This window comes from Dermatophagoides farinae, chromosome 8, assembly GCF_024713945.1.
Source record: "Dermatophagoides farinae isolate YC_2012a chromosome 8, ASM2471394v1, whole genome shotgun sequence".
Taxonomy (NCBI): domain Eukaryota; kingdom Metazoa; phylum Arthropoda; class Arachnida; order Sarcoptiformes; family Pyroglyphidae; genus Dermatophagoides; species Dermatophagoides farinae.
The window spans coordinates 3,610,539-3,631,776 of record NC_134684.1 but is presented as its reverse complement, the minus strand read 5'-3'; the positions used below and the strand labels follow the sequence as shown (position 1 = coordinate 3,631,776).

The following is a 21,238-nucleotide window of genomic DNA, read 5'->3' as shown; positions in this document are numbered from 1 at the left end:
GACGTTAAAGATATATATCTTTGTGATGATGATGATCAGTCGCCGAAATTCAATTTTTCATTCAGCAAAAAAAAAAAAATAAAATAAAATAAAATAAGAATTAGAATTAGCCACTTGGTGGCAGCAGCAATTGATCCATTATTCATTCACAAATGAAAGGAATGATAAAATCTCGAAACACACATGCGTATTAAATGATGTACCTACAGTATATGTGTGTGTGGTGGTAGTTGTGGTAGTGGTATCCAAAAATGTTAATGTTCCAATTTGGATATACATGGATAATGGTGGTAAATTTTTTTTTTTTTTTTTTTGGGTGCTTCACTGAATCATTTGTTGTGTATCATTTTTGTTGTTTGTATGTGTGTGTGTGTGTCGGTGTTTTTTTCTCTCTTCATCCATCTATCCATCCATTCATCCATCAGCATAGTTCCATAACCAAATTAGCTAGACATAAAGAGAGGCTATAGCTAATAATAAAATGTCTCCAATGTTGTTGTTGTTATTGAAAAATGAAAAAATCAAAATCAAAATCTAACTAATAAAACTAAATCAAACATAAAAAATTCCCTCTATTTTGTGTGTGTGTGTGTGTGTGTGTTTACATTAAATACATATCATCACATAATCATCATCATCATCATTGCAACAAACAAATTCAAAGATTATTGATATCAACAAATTTTTTCATTTTATCGTTCGAAAAATCAACAACGTCAAACCAAAAAAAAACTGGTAAGTTTTGTTTTTGTTTTTTGTTTTCTGGTTGCTGTTTTTGGCAGCACTATCTCAGTGGAAAGTGAGATGAAAAAATTATAACCAGGAAAAAAATCGAATCGTGAACAACAACAACAACAAAAAATAAAAATGCGGAACTTATGGGGCCCTTAAACGATTGATTTGAAGAAAACAACAACAAAAACAAAATAAAAAACAAAAAACAAAAAAAAAGTTTCGGCGACGATGATGATGATGATGATGATGGTGACAACAACAAAAATAAAATCTGCAATGAACAAAACAACAACAACAACAACAACCCGAAAAATGGATGAAAAAAGCAGCAGCAGTCATATAAACGGCTAGCTTGAAGAAAAAAAAAATTATTCGAATCTCTAACTTGAATCCTGAATTCAAAAACAAGAATGGGGCGCGATGTAGAGTTAATGGTGTGTGTTTTGTATGAATAGAGGCTTAATGATGATAGTGTTGTTGTGTCTTGAAGCTTCTGAATGAAGAAAATATATTCTTGTTCAACAATGTGCGTCGTCGTGTGGTCATCATGGTTGACGATGTGTGTGTGTGTGTTGTGAATGGCGGCGTCTCAAGATGCTTCGATCCATATTTTTGATCTCAGTTATTAATGATGTGATCATGGTTTTTTTATAGTTTAGTTTAATGTATTTGTCCAGTACAACCAAACAACTTGTTCCATCAATGTGAATGTGTGAATGTGGATTTTGAATTTATTTTGTTTTGCTAAAAGATCACGACACACAACACACACATTGCTACATTTTTATTCGATTATTGATGATATATGTTCAATCATCATCAGCATATATATTATATTCAGACGTTTTTCGATTTGAAAAATTTTTCTTCAATTTGATAAAAAAAAAAACATTTTTTTTCTAATTGTTTTGTCTGTTGAATAATAACAAATCTATATATTCAAAGGCCTCAATTCTGTTTATTTTTTGTTTTCATTTTTATGTTTGTTGATTTGGGTTTTCGGGTGCACCAAGGTTTTCTGACGAAAGTGAGTGTGTGTGTGAGAGAGAGAAATCTCCAAGCAAACTCTTGTTTGTTGGACTGTTTGTTGATCGAATTTTGAATGCAAGTTGTTTTATATGGTATATGTGAGAACGAAATAAAATTATCCGAAACGGTATCATCATCATCGTCGTCGTCGTCGGTCGTCATTGTCGGTATTGTGTAATCAACTCTTGGTTTTTTTTTGTCCAAAAAAACAGCTTGTATCTGTGTATGTTGTATGTTGTATAAAAATCGTTGTCAAGACTTGAAAAAAAATCGAACGTGTCCGTATGCTTTATGTTTGGTGTTTGGTGTTTTTTCTATTGGATTCGTCGCCGTAAATGTTGTTCCATTCAATTTTCATTTTCGTCATCATCATCATCATCATCATAAAGAATGATAGAAAACACGCCATCACTGAATGAACATAAAAAAAATCGACCGATCTTCATGTCTATATATATGATGAAAATGAATGAAAATTTATCAACAAAATTTAGTGGTGGTGATTAAATAATAATTTTTAAAATTTTTGAAAATTCTTTACACACTGTTTGTTGGTTTCCAACGGTACAATGACAATTAATCAAATGGAACTTATGATTGTCTTGTTTTGTTTTGTTTTTTTTTGGTTGTGTGAAAATTCGAATGTGAATTTTTATTCGATCAATTCAATTCGAATGTTATTCTTTCTTGGAAATTCCTATTATGGACAATTGTGATTGACCTTGGAAATTTCCCAACATTAATTTTTTTTTGGGGTCCAATTTGATCGGATTTTATTTTTTTATATTTTAAAGTAGATAACAAAATGAAATTAAAATCAAAGCTCTAATCATCATTTGAATGTTAATCAATTGAATTTTTTTTTTCGTTAGTTTGTTTGTTCTGATCAAGAGTGTTGTTGTTGTTTGCTCGATACATATATATATTGATTGATTTATCTTATTTAATGTTTGTTTGTATGTGTTTGATGATGTTGATAATTGATAATGATGGGCAAAAGAAATGAAGTGATTTTTTTTTTTTTTTTTTAGTGTACGATGTGTGATGTGTTCATAAAAAAAGAGAGTACATTTAGTGTTTGTATATGCCGATCACAAGAAGAAGAAGAAGAAGAAGACAAGAAGGAAAAAAAATGGTGAGAAATTGTCATCGACATCAGCTTGTTGCTTTTTTTTATATTATTTCTCATATTTCACTCGTTTATAATATTCGCATCCCAGTTTTTTTTCTTTTTCTATTTTTTTTTTGTTTTGTTTTGTTTTTTTGTTTGCTCATCATCCATTATTCTAATGTTTTTATTGATATTTTGATGATTGTGATTGAAGTATATATTATAGAAAACAACAACGAAAAATCACGTGTATTTAGTGTTTTCATTTCGAATGTGATGATCGATCATGATGATTTGACCATATAATTGGGTGATAATCGTGATTTAATCCAAAAATAAAAAAAAATCATCAATGTGCTAATCCATTCAATCTACTACTGTGTCAACATAACTGTACCAACAATAACGGTGTCCGTTTTTTTTATCATTCAAAAAAAAAATGAATGAATGACCCAGTAGAATGTGGTTAAAGTGTTGGTTAAAAATTGAATTTTGTTTTTCTTTTCGGTTTTCATCAATTTGCTTCTTTTTTTATGTAATGTTTATCTCTCTCTTTCTCTCTATCCCTCTTTTATTTGTTATCAGGATGTTTTTTTATTTCTAGCTCCACTTTAATAAATGTATGTTCTATTCAATTCATATAGAATGGATCATTCAATCATTGATTGATGAAATTAAAAAAAAAAATATGTCAATTGATGATCTTAAACATGTTGTTGGATTTGATGGATTTGATTTTTTTTTTTTTTTTGCTGCTGTTAATATCAATTCAACATTTTGATTTAGTTGAATTGAAGGGCGTGTATGTATATATGGAGAAAGATAGGACAACAAACAGATCATTAATACTTTAGCTCTTAGAAGAAGTAAAAGAAGAAGAAGAAGGATTACAATCACGTCATTAGATCCGTTTGTTGTTTGTTGTTTTTGTTGTTGTTGACTATCGAATTGATGAAAAATCAATTGATCCCCCAAATGTATACATTAATTGACTAGCTATTGATTTTTTTTTTTTTGACTTTTTTCCATTTTAAATGATGTATTTTTTTCAAATGACTTATTTTCTTTTTTTATTTTTTTTCAGACTAAAGCCGTATGGAGATAGAGACGATTATTTTTTGGTTCAACTAATCAATGAATGTCAGAATTACAAACAAACAAAAAAGTATTATATTCCTTTGTTTGGTCATCATAATCATAAAATGAATATATTATGAATATATATAGCTCAAATATGATGTTATATATTGTTACCTTGAAATGATAATAATCGGAAATAATCACCATCTCCACTAATCTCTATATATATATATTAATCGCATACTATTTTTTATTTTGTGTTTAATCTACATTACAAGCTTATTATCATTTTTTTTGTGGATAAACTTGAGAATAATTAATCAATCAATCAATAATCGTCATTTTCATCAATAAATTGCGAAACAACAACAACAACAAAGATTTCAATTCAAACAACAGTTCAAATGTTTTTAAATGTTCAAAACTTATTTGGTATGTTAAAAAAAATTTGTAATGTTTGTATATATGATTAGTAATAAGATTTCTTTTTCTCTTATTTTTTTCTCTGTTTTTTTTGTTGTTAAAAATTGACCTTGATAGATGATTCTTTTCGTAATGATCATCCATTTTTATTTGCCATCATAACGATACAATTGATATTTTAACCACGAAAATTAAAAAAAAAATTCATCGCTCATTTTCATCGATAGATAAAAATTTTTAATTATTGAAAGATTATCATGATGATAAAATTATTATTGAAAATAATTTTCATCACTTTTCTCATCATCATTTATGGCCTTTTTGTTAATTTTGCCGAATCCTGTCTGTATGACATTGTAAACTATGGAAGTATGTAATTACTGGATTTGATTGTTTGTGGTTCTCATTCAATTTTTTGTTTTCTTTTGATTTTAGGTCTTTATCCAGATAGAGCTTTTGTAGAAGTGGGTAAAGAGCTTTCATTTGATTGTAAATTGGAAAAAGAATTTGTCGACAATGGTACAATTGATATTGCACGTGTGTTTTTCGACCATAATGAAATTGCAATCGATACACGATTTATAACAAGAATTGATCCATATACAGTACGATTATCGATTAAAAATACTAGCCTTGATGATATTGGTAATTATTCGTGTAAATTTAACAATACCCGTGGAGAGACTAAATCCATCTGCTATAGTGATGGTTTGATTGGATGTAAGTAAAAAAAATTCTATTTTTCTGATTAAAAATTAACATTTTTCTTTCCATCAATTGTGTAGACAAACCATTGAACGTTGATAATTTCAAATGCATCTATTATTATCGTGAAAAATTATTATGCTCATGGACAAAACCAAATAATACGATCCTAACAGTGTATTCATTGTATCACTATTATGAAGGCATACTAAGGTAGGTTCAGCGACACTTCATCGCTTTAAATTTTGTCTGTATTGATTTAATGATTTGTTTTTTCGATTTTTATTCATTTTTTTGTCTCCATTTTGCCGCCTACATCATAACATCATAAATATACATTGAATAAAGTGAAGAGAAACCATGTGGACATAATTATTCTGATGATTATAAACAATATTGTTTTTGGAACATATCTCATGAAGTATCATTACATAATGCTCGTTATTATTTATTACTTAAAGGCGAAAATCAGCTCGGTACGAATGAACAAAGTTTTGAATATGATCAGACTTCAATTACACAATTACCACCACCACGTATGAAACCTAAATCTGAACAATTCGTTAATGGCCGTTTGCAATGGATTCCACCGAAAAGTCTATTAGTGGATGAAAAATTAAAAAATATGTTACAATATAGGATTTCAGTCATCGATATCTATAATAATACGTTACGTATGATTGATTATAATCCTCATAAACATGATGGAAAATCAATGTCGAATAATGTATCATTAAAGATAAAAGATCTACGACCGTTCACTCATTATCGTTTCAATATTAGCTGTAAAATAGATGATTCTCAAAATCCATACTGGAGTGATATGATTTCTGTGGATATTTTAACTGAACCTAAAAGTATTGTATTATCAAAATTTGAATTACAATTTGAATTTAATGGAATTTTTTTTTCTTTTCTTCCACTAATGAATAATGACAATTAGTTCCTGAAACATCGCCCCAAATTCTAAATCAATCATTCATGATTGATTCGATGGCAGAACAACGAAAAGTAGTGATCTATTGGCAACAGTTAGCCAATGAATTAAAGAATGGACCAGATTTTGAATATTTTGTCTCGTATTCAGCTGAAAATGAACAAGATTGGAAAAATCAAACGACATTATATCCGAATCTAACATTGACATTAAATAATGTTAGTTATTTATTTAGAATTTATTCGAAAAATTCCATCGGATTATCCAACAATTATTCGCTGTTTATATTGCCTGCTACAAAAAAAATTCTTTGGAACAATGATAGCAATGTACTGGCTAGCATGATTAATGTTTCCATGTTTCCCAACGGAGATTATGAACTTGATTGGACATCAATTAATGATTCATTCATCAAAGATTATACTTTGTTCTGGTGTTTGGCTATAAATGACCATGGTCAATGTTTGGATCAAATACACTGGGAAACAAAGTATAAGAAACATGGCCATTTGCGCTTACCAGATTTACCTGATACTCATCATGTATACAAATTCGGTATAGCATACAATAGTCATGACCAACAAACGACTGGTATTATATGGGCTAAATGTTTAGCCAATTTGAAGACGAAGAAAATTGATGGCATCAGTTTTTCTGTGTCCAATATAAAGGCCAGTAGCGTTGTCGTTAACTGGAAATTAGCATGTGAAGCTCAACGGTCATTGATCGATGAATTCGAGATATCATATTGTGGGCCACAGTCTTGTAAATCTGAAAATGCTGACAAAAATGAAAATCAATTTACATTAGCTCGTTTAGAACCTAATACTAAATACAGAATAACCGTAGGCTTACCATCGTTACCGAAGAATAATGAAATAGAAATCCGCACCGAATCTGGTGTGCCGCCATCACCAAAAGAATTTTCCTGTGAATTGATTGATGATACAGAGTTTTTATTGCGTTGGCGTACACCCGAAGCAGAGACTATTAATCAATTTGAATTAAAAATGACTGGTCCATTATCATTATTCAAAGAATTCCAGATCAAACAAGACGAATCATGTCGATTGGAAAGAACATGTAATTTTACCATAAAAAATCTGACCGGTAAATTACGGCCATTTTCCAATTATTCATTCTATTTGCAAGCTTGTAATGATAAACATTGTTCAAAAGAAGTACAACAAGTGTATCGAACTAAACCATCAAATCCGGGAATAATGATTCCTCCTATCGTATCATCCATAAACGATAAACTTCGTGTCCATCTTAAACCACCGGTTGAACCGAATGGTCGTATCGATTATTATCATATACGGATTTATGAACAAGATAAATTGATAATTGATAAACGTTTTGTTGGAAATCAACAATATGTTGATGTAGATTTTGATTCTTGTAAACGACTGAAAGATGGCGATAGCAAAGAATATTTTCTGGCCGTTAAAGCATCGAATCTATATAATAATCAATTATTTTCCGGAAATTATACAGACAGGATGCAAATCCCATTATATTGTTCACCTGTATATAATCGCATTTTATTATTAATCATTGGTTTCATTTGCTTTATCATCTTTTTATGTTTTGTTTTATTCTGTACATATCGCATGTTTAAATCGGTCAAACAGAAGAATGATGATTTCACCATCAATATCGGTATGGAAGATCAATCGTTTAAAGATCAATTTCAGACCAAATTTGGATCGAATCAGAATTATAATCCTAATAATAATGATATGTTACCTGAACAATCAACACCACAACAATCACAATATCGTGAAACAAATATCGATAATGTTAGTAATAATAATGTTTCCGAATCTAGTCTAATGGAAAGCGATTTAACAATGGCCAATACAGCTACAAATGCTAACAGTTCAAATACTATTAATGATCAGGCACCATTATCATCATCTGGCGAAGCTGATCCAAATCTTTTACTAATAAATCATAGTAATAATCATATCAATGATGATAACCATCAAAATAATAATAATAATAATCGAAATAATTCAACAAATTTGGCAAAAAATTCTTATATAAAATTATCAACAAATCAATTCTGTTCATCCGATTCAGGTGTATCGGATATGAATCATCATGATAATCTGGAATATTTTTATAATCAAGATGATTCATCATTACGTGAACCATTTTTACCAAATTCAAAAAAATCCACCCAAATTATAAACAATGGTCATAGACCAATGAATGGTGGCGGCGGCGGCGGCGGTGTTACTAAAGGTATTGGTAGTTTTTGGTCAAAATTATCATCATCTACTGCAGCAGCAGCCGCTTCATTAGCTACATCAGTTTCTACTGCAGCAACAGTTTCTACACATTCGGCGCCAAGCTCAAGTTTACCGTCACCTGAACATAATCATATTCAAAATGGTTGTTCATCACGAACACCCATGTTGTCACAACAACAACAATCACAAAATCAACAGCAATTATTATCATCACCTTTGCCGGTGACCACCACAAATATTAACAACAATAACATAAATAATAGCAGCATAACAAAGCCAGCATACGTCATGATACCAAGCTCAAATTCACCAAAATGTTTACCACCATCACATACAACACATTTACCTAAATCATATAATCTGAATCAAGTTTAAACCATCGGTTCCTCCCCCCACACACATCTTATCCGGTAAATTATTGTCGGCATTCAAACGGGTTTTATCTACAAATTGACAAAACAAAATACCAAATCAACCAAACTGTGATGTATTGACAAATTTTTATTTCTTTTTCAAATTCTTCATGAATCTGGAGTTCAGATTATTTTCATATGTTTGAATTTGAAATTGAAATTATTTGTCGATACCCCTTTCTTACTCCCTTTTTCGCCTATGCATCCATCATTATCATCATCATCATTAGCATTAGCATTAATATATCCTTTTTATTTTTTGGGTCATGTATGTGTATCTGTGTTCACTTCTTATTGAAGAAAAACAAAAAAACAAAAACAAAAACAAAAATTGTCATCACTAAATGTGCAAAATATTCAAATTCTGGTCGTTTATTTTTGAATTCAAAACAATCTCAACCGAGTTGGCCAATTTTTAATCTCAATCAATCATCAATCTTTTTATTTTCTTTATTTTTGCTTCAATCAATCAATCATGGGCAAGTCATTCATTCTTTTTTTTTCTTCTTCAAATATTGATTTTTTTATTATCCAGCTCTACACAGTTGAGCATAAAATCTGTTATAATCTCAGTTTTTGTTTTTGTTTTTTTTATGCTCCAACAAAACAGAAAACAGAACAAAAATATACATGTCACATCTATATATATATCAACAAAAAAACTCTACTTTACCCAAAGTATACTGAATGCTATCTAATCATTATAAAATGAAAAAAAAAGAAGACATATTTTCATGTTCAACGCTCACCAAATTAATCAAAAATTTCAAATTCATTTGTGTCTCAATCATCATCATCATCATCATCATTATGATCATTTGTGACCTGTTGCTTACAATTCTTGAATCATCATCTTGTAAGTCACCAAGTACATCGATACGACTCACACACACACACATATTCAAACTCATTTCTACTGTATATTCAATCAATCATCACCTTTTTTTATAATTTTTTTTTTATCATTTCAAATTGACTTGATTTTTTTGTTTGTTTGTTGTAAAATTCTCTTTTTTTTTATTACATATTGTCTATATATAACTGAATCATACACACACACAAACATATATATAAAAAAAACGCCTATGACTCTTAATCCTTTTTTCCTTTTTTGTCCTTTCACACCTGTTATATTGATCATCAATCAATCAATTAATGATACTCATTGTGGACGGGGAAGGGGGGAAAAATTACAATTCAAAATGAATGAATAAAATATTTTATTTTCATTTTTCGATCTTATTATTTATTATTATTATTAATTATTAATCACTCATAAAGAAAAAAAAATGTGTAAGTGTGGAGTGAAAAAAAAACTGGCAAAAAAAAAACAAACAATTTTGAATAATCGATCAATCGATTGATTTGGTTTGGTTTGGTTTCAGATCATTGTTTTTTGTGTGAGTGTATGAGATAGATATAACAAGTCGTCAATGTTGTCAATATAGATAGATAGATAGATCAAAGTTTTAAATGGCCAAATATTGTGATAATGTGTATAGATATATAGACAAGTGTGGGTGTGTGTGTGTGTGTGTGTATGTGTTTATATCACAGAATAATCATAACAAATTAAATGAGATTCATAAGTTGTCAACAACAATTGTTGTTGGGAAATGACGATTTTTGATCTATGGCAAGTGTAAGGTGCGTGTGGTAGTAATATTCATAGTAGTAATATATTTTGTCTTGTGTTCCAAAGTATATAATAATAATAAATGATGATGATGATGATAGTTTTCATTATTACAAAATAATCAGATGTAAATTATAGTTGTATTGTGTGTGTGTGTGTTTTGTATGTGAGCAAATTTACAACAACAACAACAACGATGACGATGACGATGATCATCATCGAAGCAAGAGAAAAAAAAACAATCAACAAAAAACAACAATGATAATAACAAAAAAAAAAAAATGAACGTGAGACTAATGTCATCAATCAATAAAAGCTAAAATCGATAAAAATTGGAAAAAAAATTTTTGTACATAAAATTTTTTCGAAGAAGAAGACTTTGGTGTATCATCAACAAACTGAATATAATGTGTGAAAATACAAATTACAAATTATCATCAGTTTTGATTTCTTCAATATAGATATTATTCAGATCTAAATGTTTCATGACAAAATTTCTTGCATGTCTTGCCTGAACTTTTAAATCTTTTGGATATGGTGTTGGCTGTCGTTGGAATGATTTATTCATCATATTGTTGGTTGGACCACAACCAGTTAAAGGTATGATGGCCAATTCATTTGATTCAAATGATTCTGGATTATTATTGTTATTATTATTATTGATTGATTGAATGGAATCTTTTTTTTCGGCCGTTATCAATGGTTTATCAATGTTGACTGTTAAGAATGAAAGTTTTCGTCGTTGTGAATTATTTGTAGAATGATGTTCCAAGGCAGTGGTCGTATGTTCTTCTGATTTAGTCTGTGGCAATAGAAAACAGGTGAGTATTTTTAATGGTGGTGGACCACCACCAATCATGGTTGGTTGTATATCCAATGTTTCCGAATGTAATGGCATTAATGGTTTTGTTTGATTTTCTGATAACCAAATTGATTTTAGATTGGTGATTTGTGTCAATGAGAATGGTAAATAAGTTAGATAATTGTTGCATAGATTCAACACTTGTAATGATGATAAACGGCCCAAATCATCGGGTAAATATTTAATATTATTTTCAGCCAATGATAATATCCGAAGATGATTACAGCTACAAATAGAATCCGGAAGACGTTCAATTTTATTGCAATCGGCTATCAATGTTTGTAAATTTCTTAAATGACCAATTGATAATGGTAATTCGGTTATCATATTCTCGTTGATTGTAATCTCTTCAATTTGGCTAAGGCTAATGAAAAAAACATGATTAACAAAAATCTACAAATAAACAATCGACATACCTTCCTAAGGTCGATGGAATAGTTTTGAGCTCATTCTCATCAAGCCTCAACACAAGTAGCTGATGAAGATTACCAAGTGAATCGGGCAGTTCTTGTAAATTATTCGATGATAAGGTCAGATCGGTTAATTGAAAACATTTACCAATGTCAGGAGAAATGTCTTCGATTTTATTGAAACTAGCATCCAGATAAGTTAATTGAGTCAAATTACCAATGACCTATATATGAATTAGAAACAACAACAACAAAAAAAAATGGATGACAATTTAAATATGCGTTGAAAAAAAGAGATTCATTCACTAAATAAAGACAAGACAGGATGAATAATTGATGAATTATTGTTATGGTTTGTGGGTTCAGTTTTGTTTTTTTTCTACGTGTGTGTTCCAAAACAGAATTAATGATAAAAACTTACATCGGGTATTGTGACAAGTTTGTTAAAATCACACCATAGTTCATTAAGATTGTATAGGCTACCGATTACATCGGGAAATTCAATAAAATCATTTTGGCCAATATCCAATCGTCGTAATTCAACCAAACGATTGATTGATTTGGGCAATGTTTTCAGATGATTTTCACGAAGTTCAACTATTTGTAGCCGAGTCAATCTACAATATTTGATGATATATGAGTGAAAGAATTTTTTTTTTTTTAATTTTAAAATTGATCAATCATGGAATACTTACTTTCCAAAATTTGCTGGTAAAAATTCTACAAATGCATCGTTTAGAAATAATTCCCGTAAATTGATTAATTGTGTCAATGAATCGGGTAGCCGTGGACCAAGTGGATTGATTGATGCTTCAACCACCATTAACAATTTACATTGTCTTATACTGTCCGGTAATTGTAATATATGATTTTTTGAACAATTCAATTCCTCTAATTTGTTCAATGATGAAATGGCAGCCGGAATTGATTGTAATTCATTATCACTTAGATTTAGTTGCCGTAATTCTTCACAATGGAATAATGCCTAAACACAGACACACACACAAAAAAAATCAATGTAAATGACATTTTTTTTCTGGATAAATTGAACAAATGAAAAATAGAAATTCAACACTCACTCTTGGCAGGTCACGAATTTGATTTGATTCAAGATTTAAACGTTCTAATGTACGTTCAAATGTAAAAATAGTGGCCGGTACATCTTCCAAACAACAATGGCTATAATCAAGCTCTTTGATTATGGAAGGATCACTATCATCGTCGATACCACCATCGATATGACCACCACCAACACCACCACCACCACCACCAGTGGCATTACTATTATAATGATCACCACCACCAAACAAGCTCGATTGTGAACGTCGTCGACGTCGTCCCGTACAAAAACACGGACACTTTTTAAAGATACCCATTCAATAATTTATAAAACATTCGATATTGCACAACACGACAAATGTGCTCAATGATCATTAATCAATCAGTCAATCAATCAATCAATCGATCGATCAATTAATGAGTCAATGAGAAAAAAAAATCAATTTTGTTTTTTCATCCATTTTTTTTGGATTATTATGTATATCACATAATTTGTGTGAAAACAGAGAAAAAAAAACTCGAACAATAATAATCAGAACCCAAAAATAAATTCTATGATGGCCAACTTGATCTGATGGACAAATTCGGTCGGTAGTGAATCGATTGATTTAATTCGTTCGATCGGTTAACTGATCCAGAAGAAATTCTCTATTCAAGCATTGAAAACAGCTACGATCAAATATTGAGTGGAATTGAGTGTGTAAAGAAGAATATCGAAAGAGAGAAAAAGGAAGAAAGAATGTGAGTAGCAACACAACGGTACCAACCAACCAAAAACAACAACAACAAAAAACGGCAAGGCGACAAGATCCGATCCGATCAAGAACCGAATGAGATTGAAAAGCCAAAAAAGAATGAGATAGAGTGAATGAGTGAGTGAGAGAGAAAGACGACAAGGCGACAACCTTTTCGTCGATTTTGCCTATTCAAACGATGATGGTTATGATTGGCTATAGCCATAAAGAATGTGTACGATGGAAGAAAAACGGGATCCTGGCTCCCTGAAGAAAAAAAAATATATTGGCCACCACCATATAAACCAGAATGAATGAAAAAGAGAACAAGACACATGAAGATGAGTCTTCTCTCTCTCTCTCTCTCACTCATTTCAACTAAATGTGCACGCGCGCTTTTTGAATGAAAAATGGTCGAGGATAACAATCCTATGCTCACGACATATCTGCACATATCCAGAAGAAAAGAGAGAGAGAATGAAAGAAAAAAAACCAGAAATGAAAAACCAAATTCATGATCGACCACAATGCTATGATAGACCAAAAACCCGTTATACCATGATCATCATGATCATGATCATCATAACCGAAAAAAATGATCAATAAACGTGAAATCTTTGTACATTTAGAGATTCAAAGACTATTTATTCGAATTGTTACCGTTTTTTTTGGTCAACCTGTTCTTGAACGATTTAAGGTCATCATAGCTGATCATCATCATGATATTTATGGACAAGAGAAAAAAACCACTATTACAATTGCCATTACAAGCTTGACCATTGCCCGTATCATGTCTAAAAAAAATTCATATCTAGGCTAATTTGTTTTGAAAAAAATCAAATTATGGAATAAAAATGTGTGTGTGTGTGGGTGCGAATCTAACGTTTCAAACAACACTGGAACGTGTGTGTTTGGTCGTTAAATATCTATATATATTATCTGTATATACCACATTTGATAATGTCATTATTATTGCCACATAAATGTGACATCCATACAGTTTTTTTTATGTGCAAAATTCGTTTTGATCTCATCTTATTATGGATTTGTTGAGTTGTAAAGATTCATTCAGTTGATGAAACATTCTTGAAACATTATCTGAATAATGGTAGTAAAGAAAAAAAAAAACAAACAAACAGCTAAGAAAAGAAATTCGACCAGGAGCGAATCAAATATTAACGACTTGCATATATAATATATAAAATTGAAGATAATTGCCTAGTGTCTCCAGAAGGCCATATAATCTGGTTCGTTCGTTTGTTTGTTTTTTTTCTTCTTCTTCATTTCATAGATTTCATATGGTCATCATCATCATCATTATAACAAGTCCAGTACTGGACATTAAATTAAATGTATACATTATTAGTATATATATCTGGTCAATTTTTATCTTCAAAAAAAAAAAAAAAATGTTTCAGGTATTGTATAAATGATGAAAAAAAGAATGCAATCAAAATGGGCCCGGCATTAGTATTATTATTATTATCATTATGTTCAAAGCATTAAAAAAAACTATAAAGTTTTTTTTTTTTTTGGTATTATTAGCCTGTCAAATAAGGTTTTACGCAAATGAACATTTCTTATTACATTTATATCCAATGGGTGTGTGTGGGTGTGCATGTGTGTATGGTATGTATGTTGGTTACTGGGTCGAATTTGTCGTCGGTTTCCTTCAAAACAAATTCACATTTAGGTACATTTTTTTTGATTACCATTCAAGAATTGGATACAAAACTTGGATTTTTTTTCTGTTTTGTTTTAATTTTGCTAAAAATACTTGTATACTTCACACACACATAAACGTACACCTGATATATCGAAAAAAAATAGTATCACTAAAACAAAAGAGCCAAAAAAAAAAAAAAAATTGTCACCAAGGGAGTGCGTGTGCGTTTGCAATTGTGTGTGGTATGTGTGTGTGTATTGAGCCATAAATTAATGTATATGACTCTTGATGATGATGATATATACACACCAGCACTTGAACACCCCATTCATCACCAAAAAAAAAAAAGAAAAAAAAAGAAACCTGGAAACAGAATGTAGAAAATGTTGTGTTTGGGCGCAACTGACAAAACACACCTACCTATATATATAAGAATTTTCTTCTTTTTTTTCATATCGTCATCCATTATTATTCCATTGTTTTTAATAATATGGCAAAGGCACCTTGTTTGTGTGTGTGTGTAGATTATATTCAGAATTGAATGAATGAATTTTGTGTTTCTTTTTCGATAATGAAAATTTCTAAATCATTATCATCATCATCATATACTACTACCAAAAAAAAAAATTTTGTAATGTCATAATACTGTTGTTGTTTGATTTAATTTAAATTTGGCAATGAAAATTCGTTGCCAATTCGTTGTTGTTGTCATTTTTGTCATTTGTTTGTAAATGATGAAAAAGATTGAGTGTGTGTGTGAGAGAGAGAGAGAGAGAGAAAAAAAACAAAACAAAGTCATCAAACTCTGTGTGGTTATAATATTTGTAGATGCAATATAATAAAACAGTCAAAAAAAAACTAACTAACTGTCATTATCAATTGTGTATACACTCATACCCCGCTTAACGCTGCCCCGTTTAGCGCTGATTCGATATAACGCTGTATAATTACCCTACATTGCATTACATTGTTACATTGTATATGAAGGGTAAAAATGCATTATGTAAAGATAGCCCCGCTTAGCGCTGTTTCGCTTAACGCTCAGAATTTTTGGAACGTAACCCCCGCGTTAAGCGGGGTATTACTGTATGTCGAAATCTCAATTCAATCGACGTCATTTCATGAACGAATGTTTTGTTTGTATATATATACACGAAAAAGAGGCGTTGACCATATAGATAGATGGTGGATATATATAACTGGATTCGAGATTTTTCGAGTTTTTTTTTTAATATCACACAGCTACATATTATACACCAATTGGGCTATATAGAAATGAACAACAACAACAACGAAAAGAGAGAAAAACTGGCTGGAACCACAAACCATCAACAACAACAACAATCGACTACAATCGACAACAACTGGATATAGCAGAGAAAAAAAAAACTCGTATTGCGATTGTCGTTAACATTGTTGTTGTTGTTTAGTGTTTTTTTTTTTTTTTTTGGATGTTTTTGTTTTGTTTTTGTTGTTGTTGTTGTTGTTAAGGATTGGTTGGTTGGTTTTATATTATGACGCAGTGAACCAAATTCATCCTGCTTTCTGTTTTTTTTTGTTGTTGTTGTGTGTGTGTATACATATAAATTGATTACAATTTTCAATGTTTTTTTTTGTGTGTGTGTAAATGCTTCAAGTATCATCATCATCATCGCCATTGATTCGTATTTGTCAAAATCATCATCATCATCATCATCACCATTCATATGTACACGTACTATCTCTCTTGCATAGATATAATTCTGTTCAAATTCCATTTGACAAACAAACAAATGATTTTGTAGATGTTATTTTTTTTATCCATATTTCATCATCATCATCATCATCTACATACCAGATCATTTCGTCATTTATCAACACCTACCAAAAAAAAAAAAAAAACAGAAATCCATCGTCTTAACCCATAAACCGATTTATGGTATAAAAAGTATTCGAAATAGAAGAATTATTACATACACACACAAAACATAGTAGTCATCATTTATATCAATTCACATCATCAAATTTTCATTTGTTGATTACAAAATTTTTTGTCATTTGTTCACTTGTATATAAATTTGACTTTGACATTCAACATTGTTATATTATTTTCATTTTATTCATTTGATTTGAATTGATTTGTTTGTAAATACATCTCTTCACTACTATTCTAAAAATCATATTGGCCATTATAAATATTGACGTCTCATTTTCATATTATAGAAAATTATTATTTATATATATTCACCATAATCAACGTTATTGAAATTATTTTGAATCCATTTTCTTTCATTTTTTCTTTTTTTTTTTTTTGGTCTGAAAGAAATGTTTACATTCGCTCAGTATGTTTTTGGTGTAGGAAGATCACTTGAAAATTCTAATAACGACGATAACAACAATAACAACAACAAAAACAAAAACAAAAACAACGACGACGATAATAATCAAACACTTCAGAATTCGGTTCCATCATTGCAACAATCGAATTCGAATAATAATAATAACAATAATAAACAAAGAGAAAATTCATCGACAACGTTACCATCAACAACATCATCATCGTTTGGTTGTTATGCAAACGATTCCGAATCAAATTGTTTATTGACCAATATTGAAAATGATTGGATTCTTATCGATCATGTTATCGATCATGGTAATAATATTAATAGGAATAAGAATCAAGGAAAAAAGGTGAAATCAAAACTGCCCACAAATATTGCTTCCAATATTATTATTAATAATAATAATAATAGCAATAAAAATTTGACTGCCATTCGACAACATAACATAACAACAACATCCAAAGATGAACAATGGTTAGTTGATCCTCCAGAATGTTTTAAACAAAGTAAACGTAAAAATCATCATCATTATGAAAAATCAATGACCAATGGTAAAAAAGCAGAAGAAATGGAAAACCTATTGATTGAACATCCATCGATGAGCGTATTTGATAATTTGTTTGTTAAAAAACCAGCACCAATCGCAATGGTTACTGTTCAACGACCATCGTTGACAATTGCCACTTCTACCGCTTTACAACCATTGTCAATGAATAAGGCTGAACAACGGAAATTAATTCTGGCTAGAATTCAACAGGCATCGAAAAAATTGGATAACAATAAAGAAAATAATGGCAAAAAATTGAAATCCAATGTAGGATCAATGCAAACATTTAACAACAATGTTTCGAATGTTCCATTGGCCCATTTGAATTGCAACAATAATAATAAAGGTTAGTTTCCTTTGAAGAACAAAAATCAATTGTCATATATGATGAGGAAGGATAAAATTTCACCATCATCACGTAATTTTTTTTTTGTTTGACTATTGTTATTTACAAGCCCAAATAGTAGTATAATATGTGTCAAATAGATTGAATTGCGTCATGGTTAAAAATCAATGCAATCTGTGCATCCAATCGATATGATTGAGATCGATTTGATTGATTGACTACGTCGTTTTTAGCAGCTGATTTTCTGATGTTTTTTGGCGCCATATTGCCAAAAAAAAACAACTGTATTTCGACAATTACAGTGCTGTTGCTGGAAAGAAAGAGAAAAAAAAGAATCCTTGAAATTTGCTTCTTTGAGAGATAGATAGAGAGAGAGAGAGAGAGAAAGAGAGGATATATTTTTATATTCATGGCAACATTGATGCATCTGTGTTCGATGTTAAAAAAAAACAAAGAGGAACCATGAATTAAATGTTCTTGATGTGGCATTGAACATTTTTATGTTTCCTATTATATTCTTCAATTGAATTTTTTGTTTTCCATTTCACTAACGCATTTTCTTTTCTTTTCTTTATTCTTTTTTTCATCTAAATTTAAATTTAATCCGAATCATCAAATAGCATTAATTGTATCCATCATTAATTCGAATGACAAAAATGATCGACGAATGAATAAAAAACAGATTACCAAAAAACAATATCAACGCCAAAATAAAATCAAACAACAACGTAATGGGCCAATCATAAGACAGAAGAAAATGTTTGCCCATATCAATGGTATCTATCATAATCGAAATAATTGTTAACAACAACAACAAAAAAAATTACGAAAATAAACACTCTGCCCCCATCATCATCATCATCATCAACAATAAGCAACATCATCATACAAAAAAAATAACGTTCGTTCCTGGAAATATAAAGAGTCATAATAATCAAAAATGACTACGACATCAACGATATATTGAAACACCAGGATATTAAGCCTACATACAAACACACACACACACACACTTATATATTGCATACTATGAAATTATTATCAATTATAATTAGTGTTTTAGCCTCAAGACACATCTTATTAAATACACACACACACACACTATCACCATTTCATAAAATATTATTCATTCAAGATAGTAATATATTAATAATTTCTACTAATTACTCATGGATTGCTCATTATTCAATATTTGGATATAGACATTTGTTTTTTTATATATATATAGGATTTAAACGAAAAACAAAAAAAAATGTCCATTACGACACCTGAAAAAAAGGTCAGCTTTCCATTGGTCATCTATGACATTGAATGGATTTTTGTTTGTCTTATTATAAATATTATTATATTTAATATATATGATGATATGATATGATTATTACACATTATTTGTCACAATAATACTACTACTACTATACTATATAGGAAAAAATTGAAAAAAAAATAAATAAATAAAATTTACAATAATCATCAATTCTAAATTGTAAAATCCTTATCTTGTTCATCATCATCATCATCTTCAGCACTGATGTTATCAAAATCATTATTATCATCATTGTCGAATAAGTGGCCAGAATTATCGTATTCAGTTGTATTGACAGCCGATATTGATTCCGTATGAATTTTAATTCTTTGATCATTTATAGCTGATGATTTATGTGATTGTTGATTGATCGAATGATTTTTCATTCCAGTCATACGCATTGTGGTCGATATTTTATCAATCATTGACTGTGGTACAGTAAAACCTTCACCCATTTCATCAATATCAACTCCGGGTGTTTCACGATATTCATCCGAGTTCAATAGCTCAATTATATCATCTCTGACTAGTAGATATGCTTTTCCACCAGTAGTGGGCATCAATTGATTTCTATGTAACCATTCTTTGTCTTCATGATCACCGATATAACGAAATAGGTTCGCATGTTTTGAATATAACCGACCTCTAGCTGCACCGAATCCCAATGCTTTATTTGCCTTTGAGCCCAACACAAACTGTTTAAGCGAAAGAGATAATAAATTAATAAGAACAGTTATGGTTATCTTTAAACAAACCAATGTTTTAGTTGATAATCGTGAAGGGTCCCATTTGCCTTCATTATCATCGATCAATTTATTTTTCAATGTTGAATTATCAGTGGCGTCATTGTCAGTTGTCACCAAATTATGGTTAGCATTGCTTATCGAAATAATTGTTTTATTACGTTTTCTCTTTGCTTTTGTCTTCAAAACGGTACGATTTAGTTTGGGTCGGCCACGTGGTCGTCCACTGCTATTCAGTACAGTCGATGTTTGTTGATTATTATTATTAGAATTATGATGATGATTCGGTTGTCTATCTTTGCCACAATCATTGTCCTGTTCTTGTTGACGTAATTTGGCCAACATTTTATCATTTTCATCAAGTGGAAACATTTTCTTAGCTTCATCCAAAACTTGATGCATAATAGCATTTATGTCCAACTCGTTGGCCAATTCATTATTTCGCAGATTTTGACGGACATTAGTGAATACTGGTTCCAGGAATGTTTGACGATATTTCTGCAGAATGTCTCGTATCTCTTGATTGATTTTTGTCTGCAAAAATTGTCGTAATAAATTGATCGATTTAAATGGACAATTTATTGGATATTCATCACGAAATCGATTAATTGCTGCAACTCGATTTGAACATTTTCGATCATTGGATGGAAAATTCTCCAACGATACATATCGCATATTGAACGGTTTCATGGTAATTGTGTTTGAATTGGATAAATCTACAAGAAACTAATGTGATTTAAATGAAAAAAGGCTGACCATTATCATACCCATTATAAAAAATGACCGTATCATTCAGATGAAGAATTTTCCGTTTACGTTTTAATCATAAAAAGATTACAAATATTCTCCAAAAATTGAGCAAGAATACAAAAAATGTTTTTTTATGGACCAACGCCATCTGCGGGATCAAAAAATTAGCA

The 21,238-nt window shown here is 30.2% G+C and overlaps 4 protein-coding genes across 15 annotated transcripts; 2 read left to right on the top strand and 2 right to left on the bottom strand.

Annotated features, from left to right (window-relative positions):
• Positions 1-259: 259 nt before the first annotated feature.
• On the top strand, positions 260-9,920 carry dome (cytokine receptor domeless). Of its 11 annotated transcripts, none has more exons than XM_075733379.1 (8): positions 1,067-1,169; positions 2,796-2,899; positions 3,960-4,387; positions 4,496-4,747; positions 4,814-5,098; positions 5,164-5,296; positions 5,432-5,940; positions 6,027-9,920. In XM_075733379.1, exons 4-8 carry the CDS (start codon positions 4,636-4,638, stop codon positions 8,651-8,653), a joined length of 3,666 nt encoding a protein of 1,221 aa, XP_075589494.1. In that variant the 5' UTR covers positions 1,067-1,169; positions 2,796-2,899; positions 3,960-4,387; positions 4,496-4,635; the 3' UTR covers positions 8,654-9,920. The 11 variants fall into 11 exon arrangements, with proteins under 11 accessions (XP_075589488.1, XP_075589487.1, XP_075589497.1 ...); XM_075733377.1 differs by lacking the exon at positions 1,067-1,169 and adding an exon at positions 1,252-1,368; XM_075733373.1 differs by lacking the exons at positions 1,067-1,169; positions 2,796-2,899 and adding an exon at positions 260-735.
• Positions 9,904-13,490, bottom strand: LOC124495600 (uncharacterized). Its single transcript, XM_047059009.2, has 5 exons — positions 12,679-13,490; positions 12,295-12,584; positions 12,021-12,216; positions 11,606-11,823; positions 9,904-11,553 (listed from the first exon to the last, which is right to left on the bottom strand). The coding sequence occupies exons 1-5, from the start codon at positions 12,973-12,975 to the stop codon at positions 10,752-10,754; spliced, it is 1,803 nt and encodes a 600-aa protein (XP_046914965.1). The 5' UTR covers positions 12,976-13,490; the 3' UTR covers positions 9,904-10,751.
• Positions 13,491-16,614: 3,124 nt separating this feature from the next.
• LOC124495604 (uncharacterized) lies at positions 16,615-19,746 on the top strand. Of its 2 annotated transcripts, XM_047059015.2 has the most exons (3): positions 16,615-16,985; positions 17,361-18,272; positions 18,893-19,746. In XM_047059015.2, the coding sequence occupies exons 2-3, from the start codon at positions 17,363-17,365 to the stop codon at positions 19,075-19,077; spliced, it is 1,095 nt and encodes a 364-aa protein (XP_046914971.1). In that variant the 5' UTR covers positions 16,615-16,985; positions 17,361-17,362; the 3' UTR covers positions 19,078-19,746. The 2 variants fall into 2 exon arrangements, with proteins under 2 accessions (XP_046914971.1, XP_046914970.1); XM_047059014.2 differs by lacking the exon at positions 16,615-16,985 and having other exon boundaries at positions 17,006-18,272.
• LOC124495601 (deoxynucleotidyltransferase terminal-interacting protein 1) lies at positions 19,589-21,184 on the bottom strand. Its single transcript, XM_047059010.2, has 3 exons — positions 21,086-21,184; positions 20,331-21,034; positions 19,589-20,270 (listed from the first exon to the last, which is right to left on the bottom strand). Exons 1-3 carry the CDS (start codon positions 21,108-21,110, stop codon positions 19,749-19,751), a joined length of 1,251 nt encoding a protein of 416 aa, XP_046914966.2. The 5' UTR covers positions 21,111-21,184; the 3' UTR covers positions 19,589-19,748.
• Between the last annotated feature and the right edge of the window lie 54 nt (positions 21,185-21,238).

Coding starts and splice junctions, on each gene's coding strand:
- LOC124495604 (XM_047059015.2), top strand. CDS start 17,363: ATGTTTACATTCGCTCAGTATGTTTTTGGTGTAGGAAGATCACTTGAA. Junction 18,273..18,892: donor TTGCAACAATAATAATAAAG/GTTAGTTTCCTT, acceptor ATCATCAAATAG/CATTAATTGTATCCATCATT.
- dome (XM_075733373.1), top strand. CDS start 4,636: ATGATGATAAAATTATTATTGAAAATAATTTTCATCACTTTTCTCATC. Junction 4,748..4,813: donor TGACATTGTAAACTATGGAA/GTATGTAATTAC, acceptor TTTTGATTTTAG/GTCTTTATCCAGATAGAGCT. Junction 5,297..5,431: donor TATTATGAAGGCATACTAAG/GTAGGTTCAGCG, acceptor CATTGAATAAAG/TGAAGAGAAACCATGTGGAC.
- LOC124495600 (XM_047059009.2), bottom strand. CDS start 12,975: ATGGGTATCTTTAAAAAGTGTCCGTGTTTTTGTACGGGACGACGTCGA. Junction 12,217..12,294: donor TTACCAGCAAATTTTGGAAA/GTAAGTATTCCA, acceptor CAAATATTGTAG/ATTGACTCGGCTACAAATAG. Junction 11,554..11,605: donor ATTCCATCGACCTTAGGAAG/GTATGTCGATTG, acceptor TTTTTTCATTAG/CCTTAGCCAAATTGAAGAGA.
- LOC124495601 (XM_047059010.2), bottom strand. CDS start 21,110: ATGATACGGTCATTTTTTATAATGG. Junction 21,035..21,085: donor ACGGTCATTTTTTATAATGG/GTATGATAATGG, acceptor AGTTTCTTGTAG/ATTTATCCAATTCAAACACA. Junction 20,271..20,330: donor GATTATCAACTAAAACATTG/GTTTGTTTAAAG, acceptor TCGCTTAAACAG/TTTGTGTTGGGCTCAAAGGC.